The sequence below is a fragment of the Salminus brasiliensis genome, chromosome 1, assembly GCF_030463535.1.
Source record: "Salminus brasiliensis chromosome 1, fSalBra1.hap2, whole genome shotgun sequence".
NCBI classification, from domain to species: domain Eukaryota; kingdom Metazoa; phylum Chordata; class Actinopteri; order Characiformes; family Bryconidae; genus Salminus; species Salminus brasiliensis.
Genome location: NC_132878.1, coordinates 35,051,291 through 35,070,836, shown reverse-complemented (window position 1 = coordinate 35,070,836; position 19,546 = coordinate 35,051,291). Strand labels below are relative to the sequence as shown.

The window sequence follows — 19,546 nt, the reverse complement described above, 5'->3', positions numbered from 1 at the left end:
AGTTTGCTACAGAGTCTTGTCATAAAGGGATTGAATAATTATGAGACTGTAGTTGTCATTAAAAGTGACATTTTGTGTAGAATTTGAAGAAAACACTTGTCCTATTAGTTGTGTTGAGCTATTTAAATTGTTCGCATTTAATTGGCTTATCGTGAACAGCTGATAATTAATGATATATAATATTTACCTGTGTTCTGGGAATCCTGTAGAAATTTCTTGTTCATCTTTTCATAAGGATGCACTGATGGTAATTATTATTAGGACATTCAATATAGTAAAAATTATACCATTGTACAATTTTAAAGACTTAGCATTTCACATGGGTGAAACTCCAGAAATCAAGACTGCACAAAAAAGTACTTTATTATATGTAAGAAATGTAAAATATGTAAGAAAATTAAAATCAATACATAAAATGTGGCATAATGTAAACTCATAACACCAGAAATATGGTACAGTTGTACAGCCACAACACTCAGTTTATTAAATTAATGGAATTTAATCATTTAATTAAATTTAATAATGCTGACATAACATGCTACCCACAAGCTAACATGCTAAATGAAAGCTAGCACTTTAAATGCAGTTTAATGTGATAAGCGCAAACGAACACGCTATAACTATAAGCTGCAAGCCACAACATCCACCAACGTGCTAATGCTAACCATTAGCGGGGGACCAACATTCTCCCTGTAAGCAGATTAATGTGCTCCAGTCTGATCAGTGAAACGCTCAATTCCCGTGCGTATTAGCAGTACCAGAGCAGTACCATCATTGACCAGTAACAGACTTAAACTAACTTTGACTTGCTGATGGCAGACTGGTCGGCTTTCCGTTCTACTTTTGTTAGAGATTTAGAAGGAGTTGGTGCTTGAGCAGAGCTTAGCCACAACCCCTGCATAAAAAGCCTGAATACTTGTCAAATTCCCAGCCATGATGTGCTCTTTAAATACTGCTGTCCCAGTGTATAATTTAGCGAGCTAGAGCTGCATATCCTGTTCCTTCAGCACTCTGTCAATGCGAGCAGTCTTTTAGCGGCCCAAACGAGAAACAATCCAACCTGAATGTGTCATTGTTTCAAATGAAGGGCACCACGTTACCATAGGGGACTATTAAGCCCATTTTCAGAAACAGTAGAACCGTGCACTCGCCGAGACCCTAAAATAGAGCAGAGAGAAGGCGAAAAGGGGGCTACGACTCTCCGCCTCATCCTACGCGCTCAGCCCTGGCACGTCAGTGTAAAAACGGATCCTTCAGCAAGTTTGTGACAAGGATTTTTTGGATAACCTGTAAGCCGCATGCCGGTGCTGGTTAATGCAAGTGGGCTGGATACAGAGAATTTAAATAGCTGTATGTGAAGACTTACTGCTGTGACTTCACACACAGTTTGCCATTTCGTAATATATAGAAAATTAATCAAAAGACTTTAAGGAATTAACATCCGTCTCGGTGTGTGTGCTTGTTTGTTTGTGTGCATGTTAGCCACGATTGTGTCCAGCGAGCAGAACCCGGTCATCATCATCGCAGTGGTGGCGGTAGCCGGCACCATCATCTTGGTCTTCATGGTGTTTGGCTTCATCATCGGGAGAAGGTACGCTCTCGCGGGCCCGATTGACTCTCCGCTCCTGTGAGTCTCCTCTGCTCTGGCATGCTTTGCCTTCTCTGTCCCTCACAGGCCACCATAGCCGTGAAGAGTTCTCCCCTACACACTCCCCTCTGGCCCGATATCATCCGCCCATCCGCATGCCAAGCGTGTGCCGTTGTTTCACCAGTGCCCACGCCAGAAATGAATGTGCACGTGATTCATCTCATTTCCCTCCTGTTGGGGTACTGTAAGGGGTGTCACGATACTCATGTTAACCCTTCAGTGTAGAAGTTGCCTTGTATGGCTACTCTGATTCAACCAGTTAGTAATATGTGCTCCAGTTCCACACACTGATCCATTTTACTAAAGCCAGCATGGACATGCACATGTCTTAAGTCATCTGGCAGCATATTTCAGTGTGATAAAGAGGACAACGACAGAGTCTCTACTATGTATCACTGATAAGATGCTGGGTATGATAGAGTAAATATTAGGGGTACAAAATATGGCAAATATATCACAATACTATTTCCCAAATAGACAGCGTTTATTAAGATATCAATACATTTCTTAACAAGATCTACTTGGACTAGGACTAGCTATGTTCTTATTCATCACTTGTAGGGATAAAATATCGTCATAGTGCCCACCTTAGTTAATACATACTCTATATTTGCCTAGCCAGAAGGGTAGCCCCTCAGCATTGAATATATTCAAATGTATATATAATCTTACTTCAATCAGATTGCATGCTGTAATAATGATCAAATATTTTTTAGAATAATAATATAAGATACACTGATAGAAATTGTAAAGGTTTCCTTTCAGAGGGATTCCGATTTCCTTACAGCCAATTTTTATGAACACATAATACACACACTTCTAGTACTTTTTATTATTATATTAAGTTATAAATATCATGACTTTAATCGCCCATTCATTTAATCGCGATTTAATATATATATATATATCAAAATCTCAATGTTTATTTTGTATATATATATATATATATATATATATATATATATATATATATACAAAATAAACATTGAGATTTTGATTATGTAATTGAATCTTTTTATTTATTTAATTTAATTGATTATTTACACCATTAAATTGTAGCCCAGATCAGCCTAAATTAAAAGTAAATATCAAACTGAACAATTCTAGTTTGGAGTACAAATCTGCAGATTACAATTTGGGCCAAATTCATTGTTCTATCAGTAAACACTTCATGATATTTCCAAAAAAGACAACCACTGAATTAAGCTAAAATCTGCCCTGTGCTGCAACTACTTGTATTTAAAAGTATTTGTTTTCAAGGAAAGGCATTGTTTGGTGTTACTTGAGCCTGTATGCTAAGCAAGTCCGTGTTTCCCTTTTAGTTCTGTATTAAAAACATGTATTGTGGTGCGAAAACCACATATAATATCATAAAATATGTGTATCATTACACCCCTATGGTACTAATCGGTGAAAGTGAGTGTGTGTGTGTGTGTGTTTATATATGCCTGTGTGCAAGGCACGACCCTGCACTGGTCAGCACAAACCTCCCGCCATTTTCTCCACAAGCACTTTTCTCTAGCTTGTCAGTCACGGCCTGGCCAGCTGTGTCGGCCCAATTTTTCATCTTTGCGTTTGCCGTCTTACTGGAGCACGCTGACAGCTCGGTGGAAGCATGCCGACATGAGCATCCCCTCAGCCAGCCATTCCCATCTCCCATCACTCCTAAGCATGCTCATCTTTGGCTGAATGCTGTGCTATGATCTGTTATCTGCTTCAAGTTCAAAGATATCGCTAAAGATATTGCATCAATTTTAATTGATGAAGTATAAAATAATTGATTAGTTATTTTTGTCCCATTCAAATATTAAGAGCCAATCAAAGTCATACATTACAAGAGGACCATAGACCATAGTGTAGTACATTATCGCACATTATGTCATCATGTACACCACTGAGCCAAAACATTATGACGGTTTGTTTACACGCTGCCTATATCAGCTCACGCGACAAGATCCCTGAAGGAGACATTAGCTGCAGATCTATATAGACCTTTAAGTTGGGCAGACAGGACTCCCATCAGGCTACCATCGTCCATTATTCCAACTGCTACACTTTGTAGGCAATTCTGCAAGGGGGCAAGGGTTAACATGCATGCTCTGTCTGGTTTGCAGCTATGCAGGATGTGATGCACTCTGTCAGTTCCACCCAGACGGGATATCATTTGTTGCCCTCAAACATAGATGAGCCTTGGGCGCCCAACACACTGTTGCTGGTTTGTCCATCCTCAGACCACTGTCAGTATCTACCTACCACAGCTGACCAGAAGCATCCCACAAGTCATGCCGTTTTGAAGATGCTCCAACCAAGTCGTCTGACCACAACAGTTTGGCCCTTGCTAAAATCACTCTGGTCTTCCATTGCCATTGTTACAAAATAGTCAACATCATTTGCTTCATTGGTCATAATGTTCTGGCTCATCAGATTCCTATCTGCAGGCTGAAATCTTGTGTATGTAGATTCAACAGATTTTACAGCAGTGTAATCACTGAACCTGTGAGCCTGTTCTAGTGCAACTTGTTGATTTCTTTCCTTTTTATGTCCTGTTTCCATATGAAGGCACTGCGGCTACAGTAAAGCGGACCAGGAAGGAGACGAGGAGCTCTACTTTCAGTGTGAGTGTCTGCTTCTGTTCGTCTATGCACACACAAACACATACACACATACAGCCTCTCTCAGATCTCTTTCACCATAGGGCAGGTTTAAGAAGAGCAAATAGGGACAGACACGTCGAGTCTTACTATTCCATTTGATGTACTCATCTTTGCCTTCAGCCATTCTTCAGCCGACTTTCAGGAACGTTTTGGCTCTGAAATGCAAGCACATCTATTTGGGTCTTCTCTCATGAAGTTTAGTCACCAGCTCCTTAAAAAACAGGTCAATAGGATAAGGCGAAGCACTTCTCACACCCACAACACTTAAGCATCGACGTTAGCGCCTTCCGTATCTGTTCCCATGGCTAAGATGTAGCACTCTGGGTTGGGCTGCTAAGCCCCTGCTCCCGGGCCCTTCACCCAACGAGCTGCTTCCCCTCAACACTCTCTAATGAAGCCCCTGGAGATGGCTGTGCCGCCGGCCTCCCCAGACACGCTCCGCTAATGATCAGCGCTGTAGGCAAACTGCTGATTTGGAAACAAAGGGTCAAGGTGGCACCGCTAGCTCGCTCCCACACAGCTGAATAGCCTGACAAGCGCCGCTTGCTAGCATGCTAACATCTAGCACTACATCCTAAGCACCTGCCAAGCACCAGCTCTGCTGCAAAACCAAAAAGAGGCGAGGAATCTCCAAACAAGGACCTCAGCCAATAAAAGACCCTCATTTGGTAAATGACAAGCCGCTTGCAGGGGCGGTCGTAGCACAATAGGGCGCACGTGTATTGTGTGGGCCCAATTTGTCACAATAAGTTGCGCCAGGCGAGCAGTGATAAGACGTGTTCTATCAGATATGCTGACAGCTTGGATGGACGAAGCAATTACAGGAGGCACGAGGATGAGAAACATAGGCTGTTGTCTCTCCTGGGACTGTCACTGAATCCCTCTCATGAAACTGGTGCTAGACAACATCTAAAAAAGAATTATCTCAAAGTTTCTAGCTTGAAAAAATCACTATTACTGATTATATTATTGCTTCTCTGGCCTACTATACCACTTATTCTTCCAAAGCATCATGACTTTTAATGTCAATCACTTTTTCGCACATAGCCAGTTATGCACAAACAGCTTCTATAATCTCCATAGAAAAGCACTGCCAATAGGCTGTAGAGCAGTGGAGCTCCGTTCAACACTTGGGAATGAGTTGGAATGCCAGAACTAATCATAATCTAATGCTCATTTGGCTGAATACAATCAAGTCTTCACAGTATTCCAAAAACTAGTGTAAAGTTACCGCAGCAAAAGGTGGACAAACTCTCTTTAGTACAGGTTCTTCAGTAGAGGCAATGGTTCTGTATCAAATAACCATTCGAATGCATAAAGGACTGTAAAAACGGTTCTTTGCATACAAGGAAAACCTCTTGGAGAAGTTGCCTCATAGAACCATTTCAAAAAGGGTTCAAAGTAGCACCAAAAATAGCACCTGCAGGACTACATAGAACCCTGATTGCTCTTAGAGCATGGTAATATTTTTATACCACTACTGGTACATATTTCAGGGACCTGACTCTTCCTTAACTTTATGATATGCACATTTGTCATAGGATTAATCTCTATTAATATCTGTTATTTACTGGTCTCCTAGTTTTTTACTCTGACTGCTGATTTGTGCGCTGTTTCGGTAAATGGCTCTACTTTTCAGTAAAAGCTATATTTAAAAATGTGCATGCATCCAGCTGCCTCAACCTCTCAGTCATTACAAGGAGACCTAACATGACTGAGAAGGAACCAGGGGGTGGGAGGGGGGGTATTACACTGCTCTGTGTTTGCAAGCATCACGCCCGCAGCAAATTAGTAATTTAATTACTCGTTAGCAACAGTCCGTTTTAGTCATTTTTAGCGCAGCGTGACGCGGCCTAGTAGTGTTTGCATCTCATTAAGTGGGCCAGCGTATTGAAGCTGACAGGTAGGGCTGTAATTAGCAAACGTGAGAGGGAAGTCTGTTGAACACTTTAATTGGGCAGAAAGTAATGTAAAATAAAAATAGTGATATGCATGATTACTTGGGTCAACAATATTGCAAATTGGTTATACAAAATGCGTATGCCTGGTGCTATGGTATTGGTACATGACTATATTTTGCCAGTACCGGTGCAGTCAGTGCACCGTTCATCAGCATTCACGCTGACAGACATGCCATGATCCCAACACCCAGGCAGTTGGAGGCGGCTGGTAGTGTTTGTTTTAACCAGTGAAATCCTGATTATTCATCTCCAATGAATTGTAATGTGGGCTCTCCAGTGTCTTTATCTGAGCTGAAGGGCTCGCAGCATACCAACAGCAAATCGGATTTATGAAAATCCATTAGCCAATGAGCAGCAGCTCTACCTGCGTCGGTCTCCCTGCACTCGCCAACCTCCCCCGTAGCTCCATTTTTGGTGAAGGTTAACTGGAAAATTGAATAGCATTTTAATTCCTTTTTCAGGAAAACAAAGAAGTGTATATGGGAAAGACCCCTACCTCATCCTGGAAAAGCCATTCAAAAGCCATTCCCCCAGTCCAGAATCTAGGTTGCTCTCGCTAATCACACCTGTCCATCACGCTTCATGTGTGTGTGTGCCTGGAATGCATATTTAATCGTAACAGTAATCCTCTTACCTTTCTACAGTTAAATTTCCAGGCACCAAAACCTACATCGACCCCGAGACCTACGAGGATCCCAACAGGGCCGTGCACCAGTTCGCCAAGGAGCTGGACGCGTCCTGCATCAAGATCGAGCGGGTTATCGGTGCAGGTGAGTTCTCCTCCAGCCCGCACACGCTCCCTCCTCTCGCTCATTCATCACAATGACAGCCAAATATTTACGCCATCAACAGCGCCCCAGCACATCTCTCCTGTCTGGTTATTAATAGCTGTATTGCGGAAAAAAGCAGGTTGAAGGGTGTGTGTTGGGGGCGGGGGGTGTGTGTGTGAAATCACAGTAATTAATACATCTTCTCTTCAGGCTACAATGCGCAAAGATGCATCACTGTTGATGAATTGCCACTGCATCGCTTCTTAGATATTGTCGTGTAAGGGTGTTAGTGTACACAGAACGTGGCGTATCCAATTATGTCTGCCGGTCAGATTCCCTTGTGTGTTGGCGTGGTACTATGTAATAGTGGAATCCTGTCACCAGCAAGAATGATGCATTGTGTGGTCAAGATCCACATAAGGGTGTTAAACAGGGGGGAGCCGAAGGGTTTAACTCAGTCTGTGTGTGGCGGGGGGGTTGCTTTTGTGATAGGTGAGTTCGGAGAGGTCTGCAGTGGCCGGCTGAAGCTTCCTGGGAAAAGGGACGTGCCTGTGGCCATTAAGACTCTGAAAGTAGGCTACACGGAGAAGCAAAGGCGGGACTTCCTGTGTGAGGCCAGCATCATGGGACAGTTTGACCATCCGAACGTGGTGCATCTAGAGGGCGTGGTCACCAGAGGTTAGTTCACTGGCTCTGCATAGGGCTGCAGGAAAAAAGGCCCTACTGCAGATTTCATGTATAGAGAACAACATAACAGTACCAGATTGATTAATGAACCTTAGATTGCAGACTTATTATTGGGTAATCAGCATAATCAACATCTGCTAGATCTGTAGCATATCAAGTCAAGTCAAGTCAAGTGGGTTTATTGTCATTTCAACTACATACAGAGTACACAGTGAAACGAAACAACGTTCCTCCAGGACCATGGTGCAACATAGACAGTGCATACAAGACACAAGTGCAACACAAACAAACAAGTGCGGACAGACAACACAACACAGTACAGACAGAGGATAAGCATATGGTCAATTACCACGAGCTGTCATTTCTCTACCATGTAAAAGGTTAAAGAACTAAAAAGCAGTGTAAGCAATTGAGTATTCCTGACAGATTATTCACTATTAACTACACTATATGTCAAAACATTTGTGTTCACTCCTACTTATCAGTGAATTCAGATGCACTAACTGCCCACACCGCTGACACAGTGTCCAAGGTGCACACAAGTTGTATAATCTGCATGAAAAAGCACTACCTATTTAATAGGACACTATGGAGAAGCTGCTATGGTCACCCTGCCCAGTACCAAGCAGAGTAGAAGGATATAAAGCTCCCAAGCAACCATCTAGAGTGGTGGTGCCCCATTACCATCTTTAAGATGAGCTGAGGGGAGTCCTTGAGTGGATTGTGATTCAGAGCTAATCATCCAATACCTCACCTCTATGACCTCAGTAATGCTCTTGTAGCTGGACGTAGTCATATCCTAACAGCAGTATCTGTTGGAAGGCTCCCCCAAAGAGCAGAAACAGTTATTCCTGTTTCATACCCTTGATTTTGAAAGAAACACTGGTTGAGCAGTGTTCACAAACATTTGGCCACATAATAAACTGTGGTTTAGTGAATAGTGAATTATTGGGTAACTGCTTTTGAAAGCTAATTGAGGTCCTTACAGTTTTAGGGGTTCAGCCATTTGCCACCATACTACCCGATTGCCTATCGTGTGACAGCTTTACAGTCAGACTGTAGATGTTTTCTCTGTTGGATAAAATGAACTTGACTAGCTGTGTTAAAGGAAAACATTGCGTCCCTTAAATAAATAGAAAGAATACACTCTTCACTCTTAATGTAGGTGCCTTTTAGAGCACCGATTGAGGTATTGTCTCTCATTACGGCTTCACGCTGTAAGTGGATGGAGTTTATCTTCACTACTCTGCGCCTAATGGAGTTTGTTCTTCTCTTTGTCAGGAAAACCAGTCATGATCGTAATTGAATACATGGAGAACGGCTCGTTAGATGCCTTTCTCAGGGTGAGTATAATCGTTCCCCCCACACAGTTTGCGCTGGGAATTCAACACACTGTCTTAAATTGGCTTCATGCACGCCACCAGATCCAGCACTTAAAGGTCCCCTATTCTAGCAGACCAGCAGTCTGCCTCCACAGCTGGTAATGAAACACCTGCTGGACGGAGAGAACAGTTAGGCTGTGCTCTGCAAGTTTGTGCATGTGAATTATATGGATTCTATCAGTTCTAAAAGTGAACAGAAATGTATATTTTAAATAAAAAACTAAAGTACATTAAAATTGTACTGCGTCTGTGAGAGCCTTAAAGCTGAAGCTGAAGTTTTAGTTCATTTGAATGTTAAGCTTGTAACATGAAACAACAATCAGCTTTAATTTTATTAATTCATCATATCTATCTGCTGATTAGTCTTCCCACAGCATACAGTACATCCCTTAAACAGCCACAACACGTTGACATCTGCAATCTGCCAGCCTTGCTTTTCTCCTCACATTATCTCAGTTCAATCATGCCTACAAGTTAAAGGCAGAGCCTTTCTATTGACACAATATAAAGAACTCTCAGATTCAAATGATGTAAAAAAACAACAAAAAGATGCAGATACAAGGTTTTTGTGGAATTTGTAAGTTACAATAAGTGGAATTTCAGATATTAAAAAGCCATTTGCCCACCAGAATAGGTTCAAATTGAAATCGGTGTTGCTTTTGTGCAGAAGCACGACGGCCAGTTCACAGTGATCCAGCTGGTGGGAATGCTCCGAGGCATCGCAGCTGGGATGCGCTACCTCTCGGACATGGGCTACGTGCACCGTGACCTGGCGGCGCGAAACATCCTCGTCAACAGCAACCTCGTATGTAAAGTGTCCGATTTCGGCCTGTCCAGAGTGATTGACGACGATCCGGAGGCTGTCTATACCACGACGGTGAGTCAATTAAAGCTCGGCTCAGCTCAGCTCAGCCTCAGCCTGCCAGCCTCCCAGCCCTGCACGCTTATGCCATCAGAATACTCAAATGCTCTCAAAGAGGTGCTGCATGGAAATGCATTGCAGATACACATGCAGCTCTCAGGGTGTGCTGCACTGATAAGCTCCCCCCCTTAACTACAGCGCTATTTTACTATCTGCTGGTGTGATTGTGTTCTAAGTCGTCACTCTTCTCTGGTTGATGTTTTAGGGGAAGATGCAGGATGTAATGAATTTGATGTTTCCCCCAGCCACTGACCTGCATTTTACTGAACAGGGCGGAAAGATCCCAGTTCGGTGGACAGCCACGGAAGCCATCCAGTACCGTAAATTCACATCGGCAAGTGATGTGTGGAGTTACGGCATTGTCATGTGGGAGGTCATGTCCTACGGGGAACGGCCTTACTGGGACATGTCCAATCAAGACGTGAGTCACTGTTTCCATGGCAATACACACACCCCATTATTGGGTTTATTATGCAGTGTTATTTATTTTAGCAGTATTTCAGCAGTATGTTCTTTTGTAAAATGTAACCCACCTTGTATTGCATAAACACTTGGCACTGTACCTCCCATGCTCACACTATGCATCCATTAATCTCCATCCTGGATGGGAATAATAGTGTATTCTGTTGCAGCAGAATTTTTAGGATCCTGTTCTGTAGAGTTTGGCAGGATACTTGTGTATTGTGAGAGGAATATTCACCTATCTATCCAAAGAAATATTAGAAATAGCAAGTAATCATTGGGTCTTCAGTGTTTACGCTATTAGTTCATTTATCTCTGTTTATGAAATCAGCACACTTAATCGTTGAGCCTTGAGCTGTGCTCTCTCCACCTCTCATGCTGTTCCAGCAGAAAAAGGCGGCGGGTTCAAATCTCTTCAACGCCTCCTCTGCATCTGGCCTGTTTCTCTCTCAAGCGCATCTGAGCCGATCGGAGAAGTAGCTCCCTCATGAGCGCGCTCTTCTCAGCCACACTGCTTGTTATCAGCCACCTCCCACACCCTGCTTTGTTTGTCTCTCTTGCCACCCGGTGCTAAAGACCAACGAAGCTGATCGGCCAACGCTGATCGTCCTCCGGCCGTATGGACTGACAGAAAACAGATCTCGAAAAGAACAGAGGGCTTTGCATTTAGAGTGGCTTCTCGTCTGTGGTTTACACAAGAAGGACATTTTAACCTCATTAATGAGATACGATAATGCGCCAATTTAATGTTAGTGGTGATGTCTACTTAGCCATGCAAAACTCCGGACCCAATCTGGAGTCCCAAGATCCCCCCTACAGGCCCCCACCCACCGCTTTTGCTTTTGTCATGCAGAAATTGGTATATACGAGCACTGCACCGCTCTTCATCATTCCCATCACAGTGGAGTTTTCCACCACATTAAAATTCCACCGTTGTTGCGGTTAATGATATGTATGAAGGGAAAGTGGTTTTAAGCCATTGCTGTTTGCAGGCACTTGTCTCGTGTATGCTGCTCTGTTAGGCACACTCTTTTTCAAAATTACACAAGCTTGAACATCCTCAGAGAAGGTAAACACCCCTTATCAGAAAGACTAATGATGACTTATAATTCTCCACTTCCCTAGCTGCACAGGCCACCCTCTGCGGGGTAGCAGATGCTAGCAAACACAAATGCAGATTGCTTTAAACGTGAATGTCGGGCACTTAAAAAAAAAAAACACCGGCCTATGCCGTGTGCTTGATTCTTTGGGCAGACATCAATGTCAGCGATTTCTGTACCCTGTCAGGATGGAGGCAGCTTCCTCCTCTAGGGTGCGGAGAAAGCCAGAGATTGTACATTTACATTTCTGCAACACTTTGGTTGTTTTGACACTTCTCCCTCTGTAGCTCTGAAGTTTTGCTTGAACAGACACGACAAGAATAGCAGATGAACGCGCGGAGAAAGTAAACAGAGACACAGCCACTGTTTCGTGGGTGGAGAGTGAAAAACAAACACCTCTGGACCTTCCCCTTTACCACTTCTGTCGACTCATACTTAGCTGGTTCACTAAGGTCAGGGCCAGCTTACCAAGGGAAAAATACAGAGCGATTTTAATTCTTCATTGCCCACTTGTACTAATAATCGCAGATGTGCGAATGTGCAGGGATGCTGTTTGGGCTTGGAAGTGCACCGTTGTACTCGCCTACAGATTAGACTGTATGTCTGCTCGGCTATTTTAGTAACACAGCCAGTTGTTGGGCAGACCCTGACTCAGCATGTTGTCATCAGTGAGGTCTAGCGCCTTTAGTCAATTATTTTTAACATGCAGTTAGGCGGTAAGGGCATCTTGCTTTTTCCACTCTTTAAAAGTTTCTGAAGCTGAAACGAAACCGGCAAAGCTTTTGGTTAGAGAGAGAGAGAGGTCAATCAACAGCCCAATTCTTATCTTTGGCGGTTCTAAAAGTTGATCATCTACTAGTCTACTAGTTTCCTTTCATTCTCCTCCGTGTTTCCTCCACTTCCTGAAAGATCCTACAGCCTCTTCCTTTCCGCATCCCCGTCTTTAGGTGTTTAAATTACAAGGAATTACAAGGAGTCAAAGAATAGAGAATCTGTTTAACCTATTTTTCCTCCAGTTTCTGAAAGTGGAGTTCAACCACAGTTGCAGAGCTCCTAGTTAAAGAACAAAGTGTTAGGTGAGGTAGGCAGAGAGAAAGAGACAGATCAAGGTGCTGCCATGGTCTGATCTTTATCCGTGTAGGTTATGGAAGTTAATCTTCTACTTTTTTTTAACTCCACTTGATACTTCTTTGTCTTCAGTCCTCGGATTATACTGGCTCTTCCTACACTTCTAGCCCATGACTCCTCCCTGTCTCTCAATAGTGTTTGGGTTAGAATTAGGACCAGGGTAAGGGTTAGGTGTAGGTGTAGGCTTTGGGTTGTGGTTATGGTAATGGTGTGGTTATGGTGAGGTGTCACCTGCTTATCCAATATTTACTCTGAAATCAAGCTTATTAATAGGGAGTTTACCATTTTGTGTTACCTCAGCAGCCTTTACTCATCTGGGAATGCTTAAGACCAGATGTTGAAACTTTACAGTGGGGATTTGATTGCATTAGGCTGCAAGAGCATTAGTGAGGTCAGGTACGAATGTTGAATGATTAGTTATGTCGCTCTAGCTGATCCCATAGGTATTGGGTGGAGCATCATCCCTCCACAGAATGCAGTTCCATTGCCCAACAACCCAAATCTGGGGATCTTTCTACTTCGGCTCATGTGCAGCTTCTCCAAAGCATCTTGTTCAGTTGTTTCAGATGAATTTACTTATTTAAAGGGATGTCTGGATACATTTGGACATACAGTGTACCTTGGATTTTAGGTAACCAGGCAGCTATATTTATGCGAATTGGACATATCATATGACACAACATATCTTTTGTTTTTTGTTGTTTATATATTTTGTCATTTTTCTGAAATAAAAGAATATATTAGAGTAGGAAATGAAGTTATGGGTTGTGGTGACCTAAGGAATGGCTTATAAGGATTATAAATTATGTTCCAGAATAAATGTAATGGCTGAAATAAAAGACTGTGAGCTAAAAAAGTCTCTCTTTTTTTACAGGTCATCAAGGCCATAGAGGAGGGTTATCGTCTTCCCGCTCCAATGGATTGCCCCCCTGGCCTCCACCAACTCATGCTAGATTGCTGGCAGAAGGACAGAGCCGACCGGCCCAAATTTGACCAGATAGTCGGTATTTTGGACAAAATGATCCGCAATCCCAACACCCTGAAAACACCCGTGGGAACTACCACAAGGTATTTCTTTAGTAAAACCGCCCTATTTCTTAAAAAAAAACGCATATGATGCCTCCCTGTAGCAATACACAGTGTTTACTCCCTATTTTTTTTCTCCACGGCTTAAATGAAAATACATTATTGGCCTGTTATTTATTTTTCTTCCTATTACTTCTGTTCTGTTGTTGTGTTCTATTTTCCTTGTAACAAGATTAGCAAACAATCATGTGTCGATGTGTCCGCTGAGGTTTACAGATGAAAGATAAATCCTGGGGAATCAATACAGCGAAGCTGCCTCCGTGGCTTTATGGTCAATAGCAGGGCCTTTAAATCAATCGCCATAATGAGAGCCCGGGACTTTTAAGTTCTGTGGGGGCACCGACGCCCACTGTGGCATTTATCAGATGAAACCCATTTACGGGGAGAGCACGGCCAGAGCCTGTGTGAGATGGAGGACATAACCTGAGAAACAGCAGGGAAAAGAAGCTTAGTCCATTTTGTCATCGCTTTTACTAGGAGGGCTACTGCTAGATTTACCTTTGGGAAGGGAAATAAATGATTTTTTTTGTGCCACAGAAATGAAAAGATGATAGAAGTGACCACTATAACATTTTTATTTCACTTTTTTGTTATTAGACATAATAGGTCAGGGTGGAAGTTGCCCTTTTATGTTGGCCATCTAGCCCCTACCTAATTGCCTTGAACCAGGAGAAAGTGAAATCAGATCAGTGTTAAAAAGCAATCCCTTCCACAGCCTAAGCATTAGGATATTGTGGCTCAGCCGTTTTTTGGGTGATCATGTTAGTCTCCTGTCGTTTTCAGACCCATTAGCCCGCTGCTGGACCAGAGCACGCCAGACTTTACCTCGTTCTGCTCGGTCAGCGAGTGGTTGGAAGCCATTAAGATGGAAAGATACAAAGACAACTTCACTGCAGCCGGCTACAGTTCGCTCGATTCCGTTGCTAGGATGACTATCGAGTAAGAACCACATTTTCATTAACTCTTTCCATTTCCACACATGGTTAACACCATAGAAATTCAATAATTATTATTTTACAACTCTATTTAATTGCAGTAATGTAACTGGTTGCATTACTTTCATTGTACAACAGTGATTGTCCATTTGTTCACTGACAGGCAGCATTTACATGCATAAACCATTCATGACAACAGACGTACAAGCTGATTTCAACAATATAGGAATTTCTAGGACAAAACACTGTCTAGAATTAACAGCTTATTGTGACTAATGATGCAGTTAGAAACTGGTCATTTAAAGGAAGTGTCTCTTTATTTATTTAATGTATGATTTTATTTGTTTACATTTCTTTATGTGAATATTTGATATTATTTAGCAGACCTCTCATCTAAAGCCATTCACAACAGTAGATTTCATTTAGAAAAGGACTTTAGTACATGTGCTGTCAACCCCCTTTAGCATGTTTCTTATTATTTATTACAAAAAAAGCTTTTTGAGAGAAACCTTGTTCCTAGACTTGTTCCAACAAAGTCTAATTGGTCACCTTAATGTTTAAATTTTGTGTTCCACTATAAACAATGCAGCAGTTTTGTTTACAGAAATGCTCTGTTTCGTGATGTCCTTTAAGGTGGAACAGAAATGCCAAGCCGACAAATAGCCAGGCCAGCATCGCCCTGCCAATATTATTTGTTGCAAATCAAGATCTTTTGACATAAATTCAGTACAAAGCTAAACATTAAACACAAAATATTTGGAGATAAAACCATCCAGAATTTAAATACCACACTAGTAACAATATACCAGAATTTAGTATTTATCAGAAACTAATGTATCAGCAACCCAATTTATATCACACCCCTAACCCACAACCTCATGACACATGCAGAAGTGAAATGCCATAAAAACATGGCTCATTCAAATAAGCTTACATAAATAATCATGTAGGGTTATGTCAGTTGTCATGGAAAGCTTATATAGTCTTATGAACGCAGTGTTTCCATTAAATAGAACACCGTTCTTTTTTCATCACTGTGCCATAACAGCAACTTCTAATGGTTACACTCTCTGTATGGAAATGTCATGTTACACAATCCTGCATCTTTGAAAGACAAACTGAATTACTTCACTGCCGCTCGTATCGCCTCACGCATCGAGGGGCCGAATGTGAATCTGCTCTAAACCATGTCCAGGCATGTCATGTTGTTGTAGAACGTAGCTTTTCTGTCTTGTCTCTTCTCCATTAGCAAAATAATGCATGAGTCCATAAATCTTCAATGCTCGCCAATGCCACTGCGTGATTTATGAGCATGTGTTTCTGTCGGCAGGGACGTGATGAGTTTGGGGATTTCTTTAGTGGGCCATCAGAAGAAAGTCATGAGCAGTATACAGACTATGAGAGCTCAGATGATTCACCTGCACGGGACGGGCGTCCAGGTGTGACGGACAACGGCAAGAGCCCCCCCTCTCCCAAAGCGGGCGTGGGTGGGGACATCTGGAAAAAAACGACCTAAATAAACTGCACCCGTTGAGGGTGCCAACGAGGATAATCACGACAACACAACTCCAACAAACTGAGAACATGAAGCCTCTCTTTTTTCTCTCTCTCGTACAGCTGACTCTTCAAGAAGTTACGGAAAAAGGGCCGTCCCTTTTGTTCTAAGACGGGGTGGGAAGGGGTTCTTTCTTTCTTTGCCACCTCGTTTGCGAGGACCCTGGACGAACGAAAAAGCAAAGGAAAGACGGGAAGGAAAAGAGGGAGAGAATACGACTACCTGGACATGGCAAAGCTCCGGAAGATCTCGTTACGTGTCAGTGGAGAGACGAAGCGTTTTCTAGCAGTTTTTTTGGTCCCCTTTATCTTTACGACTGGTTGATTTGCTTATCGTTGGTATGGATATTTTTTACTAAAAAAGGACAAAAGTGCACAAAGGAAGCAAATCCAGTCAGTACAAAAAAAAAAAATAGACTGAGTGAGTTTGTTGAGTTCCTTTTATTTTTTTTCATTTGTAATGGCCATGTTCCAGCAGCTGGGGTTGGCTACATTAGTTCCCTGCTTCGCGTTTGACAGTTTGCCTTTTGGATTTCAGTGTGGCATTGACAACAGGGTAAAGAATAAATAAATCAAATAAATAAAGAAATAAACAAACTAACAAACGTCCCCTCTGTAGGCAGAGAGGCAGAAGCAGTGACTGAATGTTGACAGAGGCTTGGTTTCTCAGGCCAGTTGCTATTTGCGTACCGAGACTCTTTCAGCCCCGGAACTGTTTGCAGCGAGTCGGAGCAGGTGCTCCTGTTCAGGAGCGTTTTGTTGTTTTCTCCGGGTGTGTTTTCGAGACCCTGCTGAACGTGAAGGCGCTTTCACGTTTTCTGGTACACTTCGACATGTTGTTTTGTGCAAACCGTGAATTGATTACAAAGACAATTGACAACCGAGAACCACTCCAGATGGACTCTTTCTCTTTTTTATGTGAAAACAAGCAAACAAGCGCTATAGTGTTTTCTTTTTTTCTGTTCTTGAAGACATGAAAGGTTCTTATCTGCAATATTTTTCCATTTCCTTGCTCCTTTTTTCCCCTTTTAATGTCTTTATTTTATGAGGTTTCTCGTTATAGATAGCACTATTGAAGACTGTGTTTAATATAAAGGTGGCTTGATCTAAAGCTAGTTGTTGGTTTGTTTTTTTGGTTTGTTTTTTTTGCAGATAGTACATATTTGAGTTACTGCAATCCCAGGCAGCCGCCTCCTCTAGGTTCCAGATTGTTGTTTCAGTTGATGAGTGATACTGCTTTACAACTGTAGAGGCAAATGTACACTCAGATGAATGGCTTTTGATGTGTATGGGGATCATTTTTGCAGACTGCGCATCTCCCATAGCGTAAGCAGCACTAGGTAGATGGAGCTGAAGATCAGAACATGAGCATAGTTGTTGTATTAGTGTCTGGGAGAGACTGATCAATCAGAGCAATAATAATTGAGATGGTACTTTCTTTGTGATGTTAAGGTGCTATTGTAGATTTTTACCTTTTCGGCACGTCGCAGTTAACGACAGCACGTCGATCTTTAGAAAGGGAAGGGTTTCCTCTCTTCCCTAAAGGCAGTGGAAAAAAAAAAAAAAAACTACAACACACACACACACACTCAGAAGAATGTGTTTTCCGGCGTCGCTGTTGCTGTCGTTGTTCTGCTCTTCTTCCTCGAGCCGAACGCTCCAGGGAGGGAATCCGCTCTTTCGGACGTGGTTCAAGCCAATTTCTCAGTGCCATGACACTCTGTGGTCTGGGTTTGACTCGTTCGCAGCATTGTGTACGTCTTTAAATCAACAGATCACCAATTTCCCCCTTTTTCATTTCGAGACAGAGAAAAAGAGAGGGGAGGAAAACAACATTGGTATTTCTAGTGGATCATGCGGTTGCTTTAAAATTACAGAGAAGGAATAATCACTGGTTTATGCAGCACTGGAGAGGAAATGCAACACACACTAAACTGGAGAAATGTTCAGGAATGTTGTTTTTTTATTAGCTGGGGGTTGGCATGACCCTGTTTAGCCCCTTAAACTGCAGTTCCTCATGGTAGTTGAACAATCCATGCTCTACAAATGCATTCCTTCATCACAACTGTTGCCAGTAGTGCTGGCCTATAATATTGTCTATAGCAGTATACCTGATGTACAGCCTTTCAGTTCCAGAGAATAGATATACTGGAACTTTAAGTCTAGAAAATGAGCTTCACTAATGTTATCCAGGACCTTTTGTTGGGTGCCTGTGTAGGAATAACATTTGAGACTTTGGGCCCTATCTTACACCCTGCTCAGGGCGCGTTGTGATGCTCTTTGCTATCGTACACCCTGTCAACAGTCTATTTTCATGCCTTCCGCCTGTGGCACTTAAATAGCAGCGGTGCTTGCGATAATATCTATGCTGATGGGCGTGGTTGTCTCGAAATGAGGTGTGTTCAGGTCAATTTCTGCAGCATTGCTATCTTTGCAATGGAAAACACGGGTGCACCACTGACTGAAAACAACATAGGCAGACGTCAACAGTCAGACATTCATTGCTATCTTGGCAGTGAACTGTCAACACAGGCAAGTTTTAATATTTATCTGATTGGTTGATTGCACGTTATGTCCAAAACACACCCATGATTAATTAAGAGACCTAGTACATGGCTTTTGCACATTTCGAACCACGCAAGGGCTACTTTTCCCATTGTTACGATAGCAAAGACACACTGACACAGCCTAAATCAAGCTGTTGGTGGCTCGCCCTAAAAAGATCGCTGAAATAGGGCCCGATAATTCACTAATATTAAACTAGTGCTGCCTCTCCTAATACTTTCTTGAATATCTTCAGTCCTCACAACAGTAAAACTATGGAAGTTGCATGGAGAGCATGGCCAGCTCGGTTCTTCACTTTCATATTCACGTAACTTTTAACAGTTACTAGATCCTTCGCTGTAGTTTCTGGGTAAAATGATTTAAGTCCAGGCTTATAACTTATTAATAAGACTGCAGTTTCAGGGGTTGAACTAGGATTTAGAAACACTTTAAGCACCATTAATTGTATGGACGCTTCGATTGAATGAAATGAAGTCACAAGGGCAAAACGCACCTTTTTTGTGGCACCACTTTGGAAAAGCCATTATCTAATGTGCCCCTCCACCCGTCACCATTGTGCTCTCATGTAAAAACCCTGACCCCAGAACGTGAATGTGTACGGATGTGAATGTGTATGGAGTTTGTGTGTGTGTGTATGCATGAGTGTTTGTTTGCACTGCACTCCTGGATCAGATGATACCCCAGTTAGAGGC

The 19,546-nt window shown here is 42.4% G+C and overlaps 1 protein-coding gene across 7 annotated transcripts in view; it reads left to right on the top strand.

The window, feature by feature from the left end:
- Positions 1 to 17,865, top strand: part of epha7 (eph receptor A7) — a 98,386-nt gene extending 80,521 nt beyond the window's left edge. The window contains exons 8-17 of one of the 7 annotated variants that reach the window (XM_072678568.1): positions 1,483 to 1,591; positions 4,208 to 4,263; positions 6,920 to 7,033; positions 7,526 to 7,711; positions 9,002 to 9,063; positions 9,770 to 9,979; positions 10,296 to 10,445; positions 13,589 to 13,782; positions 14,584 to 14,739; positions 16,066 to 17,865. In XM_072678568.1, coding sequence (XP_072534669.1) covers positions 1,483 to 1,591; positions 4,208 to 4,263; positions 6,920 to 7,033; positions 7,526 to 7,711; positions 9,002 to 9,063; positions 9,770 to 9,979; positions 10,296 to 10,445; positions 13,589 to 13,782; positions 14,584 to 14,739; positions 16,066 to 16,180 — 1,352 coding nt within the window. In that variant the 3' untranslated portion in view covers positions 16,181 to 17,865. Of the gene's footprint in view, positions 1 to 1,482; positions 1,628 to 4,207; positions 4,264 to 6,907; positions 7,034 to 7,525; positions 7,712 to 9,001; positions 9,064 to 9,769; positions 9,980 to 10,229; positions 10,446 to 13,588; positions 13,783 to 14,583; positions 14,740 to 16,065 lie in introns of all 7 variants that reach the window. The other 6 variants (XM_072678541.1, XM_072678559.1, XM_072678531.1 and 3 more) reach the window with 6 other exon arrangements.
- The last annotated feature ends 1,681 nt before the right edge of the window (positions 17,866 to 19,546 follow it).